This window comes from Procambarus clarkii, chromosome 26 (genome assembly GCF_040958095.1).
Source record: "Procambarus clarkii isolate CNS0578487 chromosome 26, FALCON_Pclarkii_2.0, whole genome shotgun sequence".
NCBI classification, from domain to species: domain Eukaryota; kingdom Metazoa; phylum Arthropoda; class Malacostraca; order Decapoda; family Cambaridae; genus Procambarus; species Procambarus clarkii.
In genome coordinates, this window is record NC_091175.1 from 21,609,048 (window position 1) to 21,623,286 (window position 14,239).

The window sequence follows — 14,239 nt, forward strand, 5'->3', positions numbered from 1 at the left end:
TGGATATTTTTTTTTTTTTTCTGTAGTACATTACAATTCGGGTTAAAAATAATTTAAACCATAGACAACATTATAGTAAAGCACAGTACAGAATGACTATTTTATAAAGGGTAATTACCACGGGTTCAGGTGGTCACCCTCGTACAATCTTGGAATGATTAGGCGAGTGATGGTTTTAATTCAGTAAAGTTGGGGCTTCAGCAGCCGAGTAATATTGAGACACTGGGGCTCCAGGATTTACTAGGCTTATGCTTCTTTCGCCCATCACTATTTTGTTGGGTAGCTGCTGACCTTGTCATTGCGTACCTGTTGGGACGCCTCGTCGTCTGCTCGGTTATCACTTGTACTGATTTGGGTTGATCTTGCTTGTACTGCATTCGTTACTCTCAAATGATATACTTGATATATATTGCCCTAGGGATTCATTTCTTGATGGCCCTATGTTTACTAAACTTTTTTCTTTGCAGCTTCAGCGAGAACTGGAGCGTCTGGAGGAGCTTAAACGCCAAAATATGTCTAGATTCATTAACCAATTAAGACGTGAATTGGAAATTTTGTGGGAGAAATGCCACATTTGTGAAAGGGAGAGAAATTCATTTCTACCATACTTTACAGGTAAATTTGTATTGTACTGTACTATCTTTTATAAAGGAAAAAAAAAGGACAGAAATTTATGAAAATATTGCACAATAATAGAAAGCATCTAGTATGTCAAATACCCTGCTGCTATGTTAGTCCAGTGAAACTGCATTTGTAGACCTCTCTGTGCATAGATGTTCCAGGTCATATTGCTTAGATAAGTAATGGCATTCTGAGCATTAGGCATTTGACTGAAGAAGATGGGTATAATAAAGGCCCCAGTAATTGACATCTTTTTCACATTAATGCAAAGTTTGTTTATATGAATGTTACACTATCATAATAGTTGTAAATGCATAATTTTTTAGCAGACATTACTGTAGTCAAATTAAAAAAAAATGAAATTAAACTGAATGTAGTGTAGGTGATGTTATTAGTTTTACAATGACACTATATGTTGGATGATTGGACAACTTTTGTTTTTTTCTATATTACAATACAGTAATTTGACAATGCTTAACCCTTGAAATGTGCAGAAGGATAAATCAGCATTATCTATGGGAAACCCCCCCCCCCCCCTTCCCCCAAGAAAGTTTAAAAAGTAAAAAAAATATTTAGGTATTTGTTTATATGTACAATAATCATTATTTTTCAACAGAGGGATACACGGAGGAAATTCTTGAGGCTCATGACAATGAGGTTATGAGGCTTAATGCATATTTCAATGACCACAAGCAAATCTTTATGAAAATAAAACAGAGACATGAGGTATGTATGCTATAAAGTGGATACATTTCTATTAGTATTTTATCAGGTATACGTATTGTATCGATATATTGTATCGCTCATCTCTGACTCTGAACTTATGGGGATTGATTTTCAGGTCTTTGGCCCTGCCTCTTGACACATGTTTTATGTATGTAGGATACCTTAAATGTGTATAAATAACACCTTAAATAACACTTTGAATTCAATAACAGTTTGCATTTTGTTACCAAAGGATTTGTTAGATGCATGGGGTGGAAGACAGCCTTCCTGTCTCCCTACTCCACACAGCCTTCCCCATCTGCCCACCTTTCCCTTGCCGCACATGTAGGTTTTCCCATCTTCCCCCCCCCCCTCCATTCCCCCCATCATAAAAGATTTTCAGTACACTACAGTGGAACCTCGGCATTCAGATTTAATTGGTTCCTGACTGGGATGAATGCTGAAAAGATTCAAATGCCTAACAATGTTTTCCTGTAATGAATAATGTAACTTGGATTAATCCATTCCAGGTCACAAAGATAAATATATTTATACAGTAATTAAATAAAATTACTGTAAATGCCAACAATATGTACTTTACCTGCACTTAGGAGAGTTCATAGCATATGTGGAAGGTGGCGAGGCAGAGGAAGAGATGTTATTCTTTGACAGGGGGAGGAGGGTGTCTCCCCACTTAACTTCTGGTAGTTGTGCTTCTGGGGTTTTTCTTTTGTCTTATTGTTTCCCCTCATTAGACACGCTGGATGCTTTTCTTAAAAGAAACTTGTCCAAGGACGATTGCTTTTGCCTGTACTTTAAAAGTTTCTAAAGTGAGACATAGCATTGTCATTCAACAGGTTTATAACACTCGGTTTTGTTAGAGGTGATATTTTTCAAGAAAACTTTACCCTCCTTTCCCCCCCCCCCTATTTTGCACACATTTAGTTTATTAGAGAACCAAATTTAGACATACAATCTCTGTAACGAGCAGACACACGAACACCACATTCATATTTAGCCATTTCTTTTTAGTGTGTAGTCTGGTCAACATCTTTGAGTTAGCCTTCAGTATTCCTACAAACTGCTGTGAAAAATATACGCTCCTGTGAATTTACTTTTTTTGGGGGGGGGGGAAGGTTTAAACACCCTTTAAGCTTTCCTGCTAGGGTTAAACCTAGGGTTAAGGACATGAATTGAAATTAGAATACCAAGTTATCACTTAACACTTTCGCGCTAACCGGACGCACCGCTGCGTCCTGTTTCGTCTAGCGCCACCGCATAGTGGACATAGTTATGTCCTCTTTTTAAAATATTTGTATAAAATTCAATTTTAATCCGATTTCATTGGGGTTTGTTTCAAACGACGCGCCATGAAGTTCTTTCTCGCCACTAGGCCGCCCGGTGCGTCGGCCTACCCGGTCACGTGACTGGCCCATTGTTTTCGTGTCACGTGTCGTGAGTCGATCACGCTCCCCTCGTGCGCCAAACTCGAGCATTTTTACCCGTTTCTGTGTGGATTATACCCAATTACTTCATCAAAAATGGATAGAGGTCAAGGCCCAAGCACTTCTACGCCCAAGGAAGCCTCCAGGTCATCGAGAGTGGACAAAATAACTCAGATTTTTAAGAAGTGGAGCGGAGTGAAGCTCACACCAACGAAAATTCCGGGCCTTGTGGAGGATTTATCAGAAGCTGAAGGTGATGTAGAGGTATTGGAGGAAGATTTTGGAACCCACAACGATTATAGTGGACCTAGACCTAGAGGGAATGATACGGCAACGAGTGATGAGGAGACAGAGGCCCTCACCGAGGAAGAGGAGGCACCGCGACCCCCTCCTCCTCCTCCATCTCTGCGCACACGTGGTGCATCTAGGCTACCTAGAAAAGTAGCCACCAGAAATGTTGCTCGTCGTAGGAATACACGACAAATTGCGCCAAGTGATTCTGAAAGTATAAGTGATGAGGAAAGTGATGAGGATTCTTTCGAGCCTCCTGAAAGGCGTACACGTACAGTACGTACTCTGCAGGCTGGGGCTGGTGAGGGCTGGAGTCGTAGCAATACTCCTCCAGTTGTTGATGATTTTACTGGAAATCCTGGACTGAAAATTCCCAAGCCTACTAGTGCACTGGCTTATATTCAATTGTTCATCACGCGTGCCCTCCTTGAGTTCTTGACCGTTGAAACAAATTTGTACGCCTCGCAGTTATTCCGGATGGCCAATGAAAATGGATCAGATATTTGGAACCCAGTGAAGGCGAGTGAAATGGCGCGATTCCTAGGACTGTTCATATTGATGGGCATAATTAGGCTCCCAACTATGAGGATGTATTGGCAAACAGCAAAGCCATGGCATGCTCGTTTCTTCAGCTTGTTCATGACGTCCAGACGATTCCAGCATATAAACCAGTTTTTCCACACATTCAATACCAATGCAGTGCCCGTGAACAATCGTGATAAGTTGATAAAAGTGAGACCAGTGATGGATTACTTGAAAGACAGGTTTGCTGAAGTTTACATCCCCAAGAAAGAGTTGTGTTTGGATGAGGGTACAATGCCATGGCGAGGCCGACTATCCTTCAAAGTGTACAATCCAAACAAACCAGACAAGTATGGTGTGAAACTTTATATGCTTGCTGAATCTGTCTCTAGGTACATATGACTTTGACGTATACTCGGGTATTGGTAAGACGATAGTGGATACAGTAACGGGGTTGATGCAGCCTTTAGTGAACCAGGGTTACCATTTGTACATGGATAATTACTACAACTCGGTTACCCTGACAGAAACATTGAGAGAACTTGGGGTGTACACATGTGGCACAATTAGAATGCTACGTGGCGCCCCAAAGGGCGCCACGTAAACTTCCACTGGATACACCGTATACCGCCGCAAAAATAACACCTTCATTCTCCTGTGGAGAGACAAGCGAGTAGTCTCAATAATTACCAACATCCACAATGCAGACACTCGGCGAGTTCAGTGAAGGAAACGAATTCGCAAACGAGACGGAACAAGTGGAATACAACAGTGAACAAACTGACTGCAATTTGCGAGTACAATAAGTTCATGAAAGGTGTGGACCACTTCGATCAAATGGTTAAATATTACCATTTTACCAGGAAAACTCACAAGTGGACCAAAAAGATTACCTTTTATTTCCTGCAAATGGCATTGCATAATGCCTTTGTTTTGTACAAATACAACACAACTGATCGAAAAAAGCTAACATTGCTACAGTTCCACGCGGTGGCAATCTGGGCCCTATTGAACTGGGACACAGAGGAGTGGCCTAAAACATCATCTCAACACTTGCGGCACGCTCCAGACATAAATGATGACACAGCTTCTGCCAATGCTGACGCCATGCCAACTCCCGGACCATCTGGTGTGAGGCAGCCTTTGTTCACTACACCACCTCAAGATGAAGCAGACACCGAATCTGAACCCGACATGTCTGCCACACTGCCAGTTGACGAAACTGTTTTGTCAGATGAATCCGACTCTCCTGCAAATGTTACACCTCCAGCGAGAAGACCTGGCCCTATTGTTGATTCAGAAAATCGCATGAACACAAAACTGAAACATGAAATTTACAGACTGCCCAAACGTCTCGAGTGTCATGTATGCGCACGGTCCGGTAAAAGGAAGGACACGAACATAGGATGCAGGACCTGTGGTGTTGCACTCTGTGTTATTCCCTGCTACACCAATTACCACCGGAAAACGGTGTATTGGGTGGTGAAGAAGTAACCACCCGCAACAGCTTCACTCCACCTACAAACCATCTGTTGAGCAACTTCAGGAATGAAGAACCTGAAGGTGGAGTGAAGAACAAATGCTCAACTTACTGTTCCACAACCAGCCTTCCCTTGGTAAGTACACCTATTTGGTCCAAGTTTGTGTAGTATAATTTAGCTCATAGAACATTCTATTGTGAAAACATTGCCACAAAAATGAATGACATACATACAATAATAATATCAGAACAGTGAAATAAGTATAAACTTAAAAAGCAACGTTTCGCGCATGTGTCGTCCGGTCACCGTTACCGGGTAACAGTGCGCCCACTTCCCACACTCTTGCGGGTGGGCCGCGACCATTATTCTACGATTATATTCATATCACCGTGTTGGGAATTTTATTGGGAGTCCATTGATACCAAAATTAAGGCTGTAGGACAATTGTAGAGGTGATAATAATCCCAAGAGTAAAAACATTTTGTTGCTGTTGGGCGCTCACGGCGACTCGTCTTCGTAGTTATTTATTTCGTGCTGGTATCTCTATAGCTTTCGTGACTTCTTTTTACTGATGTTCTTCTAGAGAATTTTATTGCGAACACGTTGGTACCAAAATGAAATACGTAGCATGAGAACTAAGGTCAGAAGAGTAAAAAGAGTATACACATTTTTGTTTTTACGCTTAAGCGATAAAAACGCCGCGCGCACATACGATTGGCTCCCTGACCTTCGCCGAGAGCGCAAAAGTGTTAATTTTATAATTCTTTATAAAAAAAAATTAATTTAAATATGTACATACAGTATTGTATGATAATAATTATCTATGATTTAGTACATTATAACTTGGCTCTAAAGAAATCAGTTGTGGGAAAAGAGTAAGTTTATTTATTTTACATATTCTCTTTCAGGTGTGGAATAAATTAGTACAACTGGAAGAAAAGGCTAATGATCCTAACAGGTTGTTTGGTAACCGGGGATGCTCTTTGCTGCAAGAAGAAAAAGAAAGAAAGCGTGTGAAAAATGTGAGTAGTTTTTAAATGTAATAATTTTATTCATAGAATGTGATAACATTTATGGAATAAACTAACATTTATGGAATAAACTGAAACTAGTTGCATTCGGTACTTTAAAGATTGTTTTTCCTATCTTATTCTGTTTTGTATCGCCAACATTTGTTATATTGGCCGCTATTGAAAGTAAGCAGTGTAATCCCATTGATAATATTTTATGATTCTTATGTTCTTTTAAAAAATTATCATTTAGGATGGGAAGTCAAACTGATAACTGTAGGCCATTGCTTTAAATTGTGTAATACTGTAATGAAAATGTTAATTATGCATTGCAGGAACTGCCTCGTGTAGAAAAGGAGCTGGAAGAGCTGGTCCTTGCTTCCGAGGCAAAACATGGGAAGCCATTCCTTATAGACGACAAGACCATATCGGACTACATTACTGATCAGTGGCACAAGTACAATGAACAGAAGGCACAGGAAAAGAAAGTGAGAGTAAGTACTGATACTAGTTATACTCTGAGGTTAGTTATATGCTGGCTATATGAGGATAATTCTGAAAGTTTTTAATATTTAGTAAAGGACAGTTTGAGTATTATGATAGACTTGTATGAACTCCAATTCCTCTGGGGATACTGTTGTGCTTGGTTTGCATTTAATGTACCTGGGATGAATGGTATGTGGAGAGAAATATTTCCCTGAGGGTCGTCGTCTAGTGGCCTTGACGGGGATAGAAAACCAGTGGGTGTTAGATACCCCCCCCCCCCACTGAACATAAATATAAATGTTATAAATGATGATGTGGTGCGAGTGACATCCTAATATTCAGGGTAAATGTGGGTGGTGGTGGGACTAGTATAAATTGAAGTGGGACAGTTTGAGGGGGCTATTTGTGTGGTCAAGAATTAAAAGTAAATTAAGAGTAACAAGATAGGGGATGGAGACGAGTATTTGGAGCGTTTGTATTTGTAATGTGTAAGGATAATGCTAATGATGAGTAGTGGAAGAAGGCACTGACTGGCCATTTTGGTCGGCCTGGCATGCTTTCGATTTTCCCCCAAGCTGGGCATAGGGTCTGTGGTGTCTTCAGTTCTTTCCTGACAGCTGGCTGTAGCCCAAGGGGGGGGGATTCAAATTTTTTTTATCATTTTTCAACTGCTTCCTTCCATTATGTATAATTCTATACAATGGGAAATATACAGGGTCCCCTCATAGTTCCTGTCATTTTGCTCAAGGGGATTAAAAGGCCGCCTTTTGTTCGGGTCCATTTTCATTACCCCAGCGAGTGATTGCTAGCCTTCTAGTCCCTGAAAATTTTATTTAAGAGGATTAAAAGCCCGGCTCCTGTCTGGGCTGTTTTGCTTTACCCCAGCAAATGATTGTTCGTCTTCTAATTCCCTTTTAAATTTTGCTCGCCATCCCCTTGCCCTGTTAGGTCACCAAAAGACCGCTTCCCATTGCACTTAAATTTCATGACCTCGGTGACCCTGCACAGACATCTCTAATGGTCAATGACGTTGGTTAATCTTCATTTTCTCTGAATTAGTCTGACTTCTGTTATGGTGTATTTATTCCCATTTTCAATATTTATGGCAAAGGGGCTTAAAAGGCCGCCTTCAATCGAGCCTAATGTACAATGACGTCATCCTGTGATTGAATGAATGGATGACTGGAGAAACTACAAGATGGTAAGAAAGTTATACTGGGGGATATGAATGCTAGTGTGAGGAATGAATACAGAAAAGTTGTTTGAAAGTAGTGTGAGGCAGGTGTAGCTGGGAATGAGGATTTTTCATTGGACGTTTTTCAAATACCTTTAGGCATGGGTTCATAAGTGTAAATGGAGATAAAGGTAAAGGGATGAAATAGAAAAAGATTGTGTTGATAGATGTTATGTGAAAGGGTTAATAGAACTTGTGAAGCAAGGGACCAGCTAGATGGTGGTGATAACGTGTTGCATGAACGTGCCATGTCGTACAGTAATCTTTGTGAGCCTTTGATAAACAATAGTTAATTTTTGGCAAATTCACTGGTAGAATAATATATAAATTTCCGTGATACTCATATACCAGGATGATGTAATTATATTTTGGCATAAATAATGTTAACCTACTAAAGTATCGTGTTTATCATTAAATAGTATCATTGGAAATGTCTCGGAAAGTAATGTCGCTTAAAAGATGATTATCATTTGATTGCATGTTATCCTGAGTAGGCAAAGTAGTACTGTACTGTAGTGAACAAAACATACCGATTAAATAACAATGAAATGTAAATGTGCAACCCATCCTCCCACTTAATGCATGTCACTATGAACACTAAATACAGTAGTCCAAATTGATGTACATTGGTGGAATGACAACACTTAAATTTGATGTTTTAACACTTAAGTCTTTTAATGAGAAAGAGGGAATGTTAATTATGATGCACATTGAAATCACACGAACATGATGTATTGGTGAGAAAATATGAGTCAATTGGTAATGTGTGTGTGCGCAAGCCAGAAGAGATCAAGGATGTGGGTTTGATCCTGTTATATGAATATCTTCTTAACACTTTCGCGCTCCCGGCATGCATGCCGCAAACTTAAGAGGTCATGCGCCCTGCGTGCGAGCGTGCTGGCGAGAGCGCGGCAACACCGAATGTGTATACTCGTTTAAGTTTTCTCACCTTAATTCTCGTGCCATGTCGTTCGTTTTGGTATTGTTTGCAATAGAATTCCCTACCCTATGCATATAATGTCCTAAAGCCTGGTGTGACTCCCACAGCAAAGCATAAACTCTGCAAAAGTTACCCGTGAGCACACACAATTGGTAAAATGTGTATACAGTACTTGTTTTTCTCACCTTAATTCTCGTGCTATGTCATCCGTTTTGGTATCATTGTGTTCGCAATAAAATTCCCTGTAGGTGTGTGTGCATATAATGTCCAAAAGCCCGGCGTGACTCCCCCACAGCAAAGCTCGTTTACCCGTGAACGAGCACCAATTTGCACTCCGCTGCCTAATGTGTATACTCGTTCAGTTTAAAAACATCAATTTTTGTCTTAAGACTTTCATTTTGGTATCAAATTGTTCGCAATGTAAAGGCACATGTTTCAAAACTAGTCTCATAATAATAGAGCAATAAATAGAATTTTAACAAATATTTTAATTTTGGACGCTCGTTGCAATTATTTATCTTTCCAGTGTTCTGACATAAATTTTTCATGTTACATCTCTCATTTTGGTATAAAATTGTTTGCAATATAAAGGCGCGCATTTTAAAACTAGTCCCATAATAATAGCACAATAAATAGAACTTTAACATTTTAACCAAAAACGTATTTATAATCTTTCAAGTGTTCTGACATCAAATTTCGTGTTACATCTTTCATTTTGGTATCAAATTGTGTGCAATTTAAAGGCGCTTATTTTGAAACTATCCCAAAGTTGATCGGATAAAAAATGAATTTTATAGAAATATTTTATGGTTGGACTTGCAATAGTCTAACCCTCTGATTCAAGAGAAAAATTGGTAACTGTCATGTGCGCGGAAGTGTTAAGAGCCGTCCTCAAAGGGCAAAAAAATATCGTGCAGATAGTTCTGGGGCTCTTCCCAGACAATGGCATTTCATTACATTCAGCGCTGATTTTTTTTTATTTCAGCAAAATAATAGAGTAAAGCAGTTGAACTCGGAGAGTCGTTTAGGACCCAACTCGACAAAAAGGCGTTTGGCTCGTAATGATTCGATGAGGAATTCAAAACTCAGGCGAATTGGAGAGGAGCACTCAATGGCACATTCATCTATTGCTGTAAGTTTGCATATACAGTATATATATATATATGAATATATACTGCATATATATATAACTGATGGTCGTGATGGTCAAGTGGATTAAGGCGTCTTGTACATACCAGTTGCGTTGCTTCTGGGAGTATGGGTTCGAGTCACTTCTGGGGTGTGAGTTTTCAGTTGCATATTGTCCTGGGGACCATTCAAGCTTGTTCGCACATGTATATATATATATATATATTCATTCATCAAACACTTTAAACATTACATTGTTATATAACCCTACAGTAGTAGCTAAGATGGAAAAATGTTGTCTCCTGGGTCATCTGTCTAAAAATGTTGGTCTGGTTGAGCAATGACCAATCAGGAGGCCTGATCAAAGACCGGGTTGTGGGCACATTGGTCCTCGGAACCATCTCGTGGTAAGGTAGCTGGGTGTTCTGGTCTCTCTTTCCCTCTCCCCCATCCCTGGGGTAGTTTCTTTTAAATATCTTTGTAAAATCTTTGAAAAATGTCCAGTATTTTCTTCCCGAGCTGTGCATGCAACGTGCACGTGAATCCATCATATTTTAGGAGCATTCCTCCTTTTGCCGTATCCCTCCTCACCTGGTTGATCTTTCTCGGTTCCTCTTGCAGTTACAGGACTTTGCTGCTCTTGTGGGTTTCAATTCACTTTTGGGTTTGGGTTGGATTAGGCCTTATGGTTGTGTTGAAGGGTTCCTGTTTTTCCTAGCTTCCAAATAACCCTGTTTTCTTTGAGGATTTAGCGTAGTTTTTGCCATACCTTGGATATTTGTAAAGTAAATGGTGGGCTCTGTCCCACTGGTAGTTGCCTTGACTTTCTAAAGTTTAGACTGGTGTGTTGAATGCAATAAAATGCCTCTGACTCCCCTCCCCTCTTACCAGGCATACCAGTTTGTGCTCTGTCGGCTAAAGACTAACCCATGACTGACTGGGAGTTGGGACACCCCTTTTTGGTGTTTTTATGCACTTGGAGGTTGCCGTTTTGAGGAACCCATTTGTGAAGTCTGTTGGCTAGAGTAGTGCTTCAGTTAGGCAAACCCTGCAGTTGCTTGTATTGTTTCACTTGCTTTTAGGATGCTTAGTGTGGGTTATCAATGAATCCCCAGCTCTGTTCCTGTGGGTAGACCAGGTTCTGGCTGCAGTTTCCACTAGGCAAACAGGACTGATGTGAAGCATTATGAAGCCATCCTAGTGAGAGCTTCAGGGAGCTACTGAGACTGCCAGAAAGAGGCATTTCATTACATTCAAGTTTTGTGATAACATTAATTATTGCTATTATATAACAATAATAATTATTGTTAATATAATTTTGTATGCAACTCATATACGCGCATTTCTCAATTAAATCAGACTCCCGTACGAGGACCCAAGTCAGTGCTGCGAGAGCATGATCAGAATACCATGAAGAACGTAACGACACGTCTCTTCACAAAAAAGGAAGGGTCAAACCTCTCATCTGTTGAAGTGTCATCGTATTCAAATTTTTCTGTGAGTTGAAGTTATCATCAATTTCTTTTCTAGGAAATGACATCTTTTCCTAGACTGTGTACTTTAGTCTGAAATGAATTACAGTACCAGTATATTTAGCTGGCATTATAATCATTCATTTTGAGTGGATTTACACTAAACCTAAATGAAAGAAACAAGATGAGAAATCAATTTGGGTAAATAGCATGCTTGTTACTTGTCTTTATAGTAGTAAAAAATAGTTAATATTTTTAAATATTTATTGCCATTTTAAAGCTTGAATATCTGATACATTTTGAGCTTTATTTGAAACAAAATGGCCAGCTCTTAACCACTGTGCTGCGCTGGCCGAGAAAACTCGTTTGCCTACAACTGCACCGCAGAGAAAACACCAATTTAAGATTTCGTACACATTCAAAACACGAGTGCGGTTGGTTGGGTATGAAATATACTCCTGAGACCTCCAGTGAGAGGTATCCATCTTTGAAAAAACAAATTCCCAGAATGCCTTAGGGTTGCTGTCTGGATCAGTGCCAAGTGAGCAACCATGGGTGGCGCTTGCACCTCTGGCTTCCAACCCCTGTTCGACGCAGTGTTGAAAGATCGTCGTTCTCTGTTGGTGAAATTCAAACCTTATTGTCTGAAGAACATAATGGTCATCAGGGAACCATGTTTTTTTTTTGGGGGGGGGAAGGATGTTTTCAGGAAGAGAATTTAACATTTTACAATGGAAAAATTGTTTGCGAACACTTGATTTTTGGCACACAGAAGGAATTTTACAAGACACGCAGTGTATCACAGTGGTTAAGTATGTGTTTTAGTTTGTTTCCAACTTTAAAAAAAAAAAAAAGCACATTGGCAACTAGTGCTTTTTTCCATGAAAACATAACAATTAGATTGTCATTGGAAAGTATATACAAAGCAAGTTATGTACGTGATGTTGACCAAACCACACACTAGAAAGTGAAGGGACGATGATGTTTCCATCCGTCCTGGACCATTCTAGAGTCGATTGCGATAATGGTCCAGGACGGACCAAAACGTCGTCGTCCCTTCACTTGTTAGTGTGTGGTTTGGTCAACATATTTCGGCCACATTATTGTGACTCCTCGTCCGTATATAATTGATTTTGTTGAGGATTTATGATGATGCATTTTTGGCAAGATTAGAAAACAAAAAATTGTATTTGGAATTTTCATTAAAATTTATATTAATTTCATTTGATTTTATTAATCTTCACACTTCAAATCAGTAGGCTTTACAAATTGTATAGAAAATATTTTTAAATATTTAAAAGGCAATTTTTTTTTTAAATGCCACAAGATTCATAACTTTTCTAATAAAAAACTTAAAATTAAATTTCTCTTTAAAGGGTTAGCAAACCATCATTTGTTTGGGATCATTGGGAAAGTTTAGATTTTTTATATAAATGTAAATGTTGAAATGTTTACATTGTTTCTATATTAAAAATATATGCCCACAAAATTAAAGAGCCTTTGTAAAACCTGTTGTGAAGCTTTCATTATAATTGAATGGAAAAACACTGGAGATTTGATTAAAAAAAAAAAAAAATTTGTTTTGAGATTTAAGTTTTCCTGCCAAAAATGCATCATCACAAATCCTCAACATTATCCATTTTAATTATATAAACCTCTAATTTCCAATCACCTGTAATTAATCTTATTGGTTTTATTTTCATAGAAAAAAAGATTCGGAGCAATATGCTATTAAATTGCAAACCATACCTTGCGATGTTTTCGTGGCTCAATGTTCGCGTGGACCAGTCCTCGAGTAACCATAGTAACATGGGTGATAGCATTCCATTCACTTAGTCAGAGCCTCGAACACAGGACCACAAACACTACCAACCATGCTTTGAGCAGCCCACAATGGAGGAGGATCCCAGAGACACTTGACCAATTTCCAACTGGGCAGCTCATAGTATGGTCGGTAGGACTTTAGGGTTTCCATTGTTTGTGAAGGTTCTGATGGTCCACTTGAATGAAAAATACGGGTTGGGGTGATTTTCTTGACGAAACAATTTTTTTTCTCCAAATAAAGCTCAAATTGTAGGTGATATTACAGTATAGGCTTTAAAAATAAATACATTTATATATGTAGAGATACATATATATATATAGATATATAGATATATATAGATATAGAAAAGGCTAAATATCAAAGCAATATTTTCAAGGGTAAAGTCAGTGTGCTGGCAGAGGTGGTTGGTGTTACTCTTGTGTATAACTTCAATTTTTGTACAGTGAAAATAAATTTGCAATTTTTATTGCCACCAGTAAAATAATTGCTCGTATAACGCATCTTATTAATAAAAATGGCAAATTCATTGGAAATACTGTACTGTACTGTAATATGATATAACAAGAACATTGGAAACCAAACAGCTCAGACATTCTGAAGCCTGGAATGGCTTTAGCTTGGGCAAATTAACACGTGTTTTTGGCAATCTAATGTGTAGGTTTCTGCTATTGTCATAAATATTTGTAACGTTTGGTGGAACCTCTGTACAGCATTTGGATTTAATCGATTCCTGAATGCATGACGAATACCAAAAAGTATGAATACTAAACTTTTTCCCGTAAGGAATGATGTAAACTGATTTAATCTGTTCCAGGCCACAAAATATATTTATGCAATAATTAAATTAAATAAATGCTAACACTACCTGGTTGATACCTGGTTGATTACCTGGTTGATGGGGTTCTGGGAGTTGTTCTACTCCCCTAGCCCAGCCCGAGGCCAGGCTTGACATGAGAGTTTGGTCCACTAGGCTGTTGCTTGGAGCGGCCCGCAGGCCCACGTACCCACCACAGCCTGGTTGGTCCGGCACTCCTTGGAGGAATAAATCTACTTTCCTCTTGAAGATGTCCACGGTTGTT

General features: G+C 39.1%; 1 protein-coding gene across 3 annotated transcripts in view; it reads left to right on the forward strand.

Moving 5' to 3' along the window:
- LOC123756859 (protein regulator of cytokinesis 1) overlaps window positions 1-14,239 on the forward strand; it is a 45,467-nt gene that overhangs the window by 10,107 nt on the left and 21,121 nt on the right. For 2 of the 3 annotated variants that reach the window (XM_045740241.2, XM_045740243.2), the window contains exons 8-13: window positions 468-615; window positions 1,238-1,347; window positions 5,974-6,087; window positions 6,411-6,569; window positions 9,721-9,867; window positions 11,223-11,360. In XM_045740241.2, the coding sequence (XP_045596197.2) occupies window positions 468-615; window positions 1,238-1,347; window positions 5,974-6,087; window positions 6,411-6,569; window positions 9,721-9,867; window positions 11,223-11,360 (816 nt within the window). The remainder of the gene's footprint in view (window positions 1-467; window positions 616-1,237; window positions 1,348-5,973; window positions 6,088-6,410; window positions 6,570-9,720; window positions 9,868-11,222; window positions 11,361-14,239) is intronic. The other variant, XM_069331973.1, reaches the window with a different exon arrangement.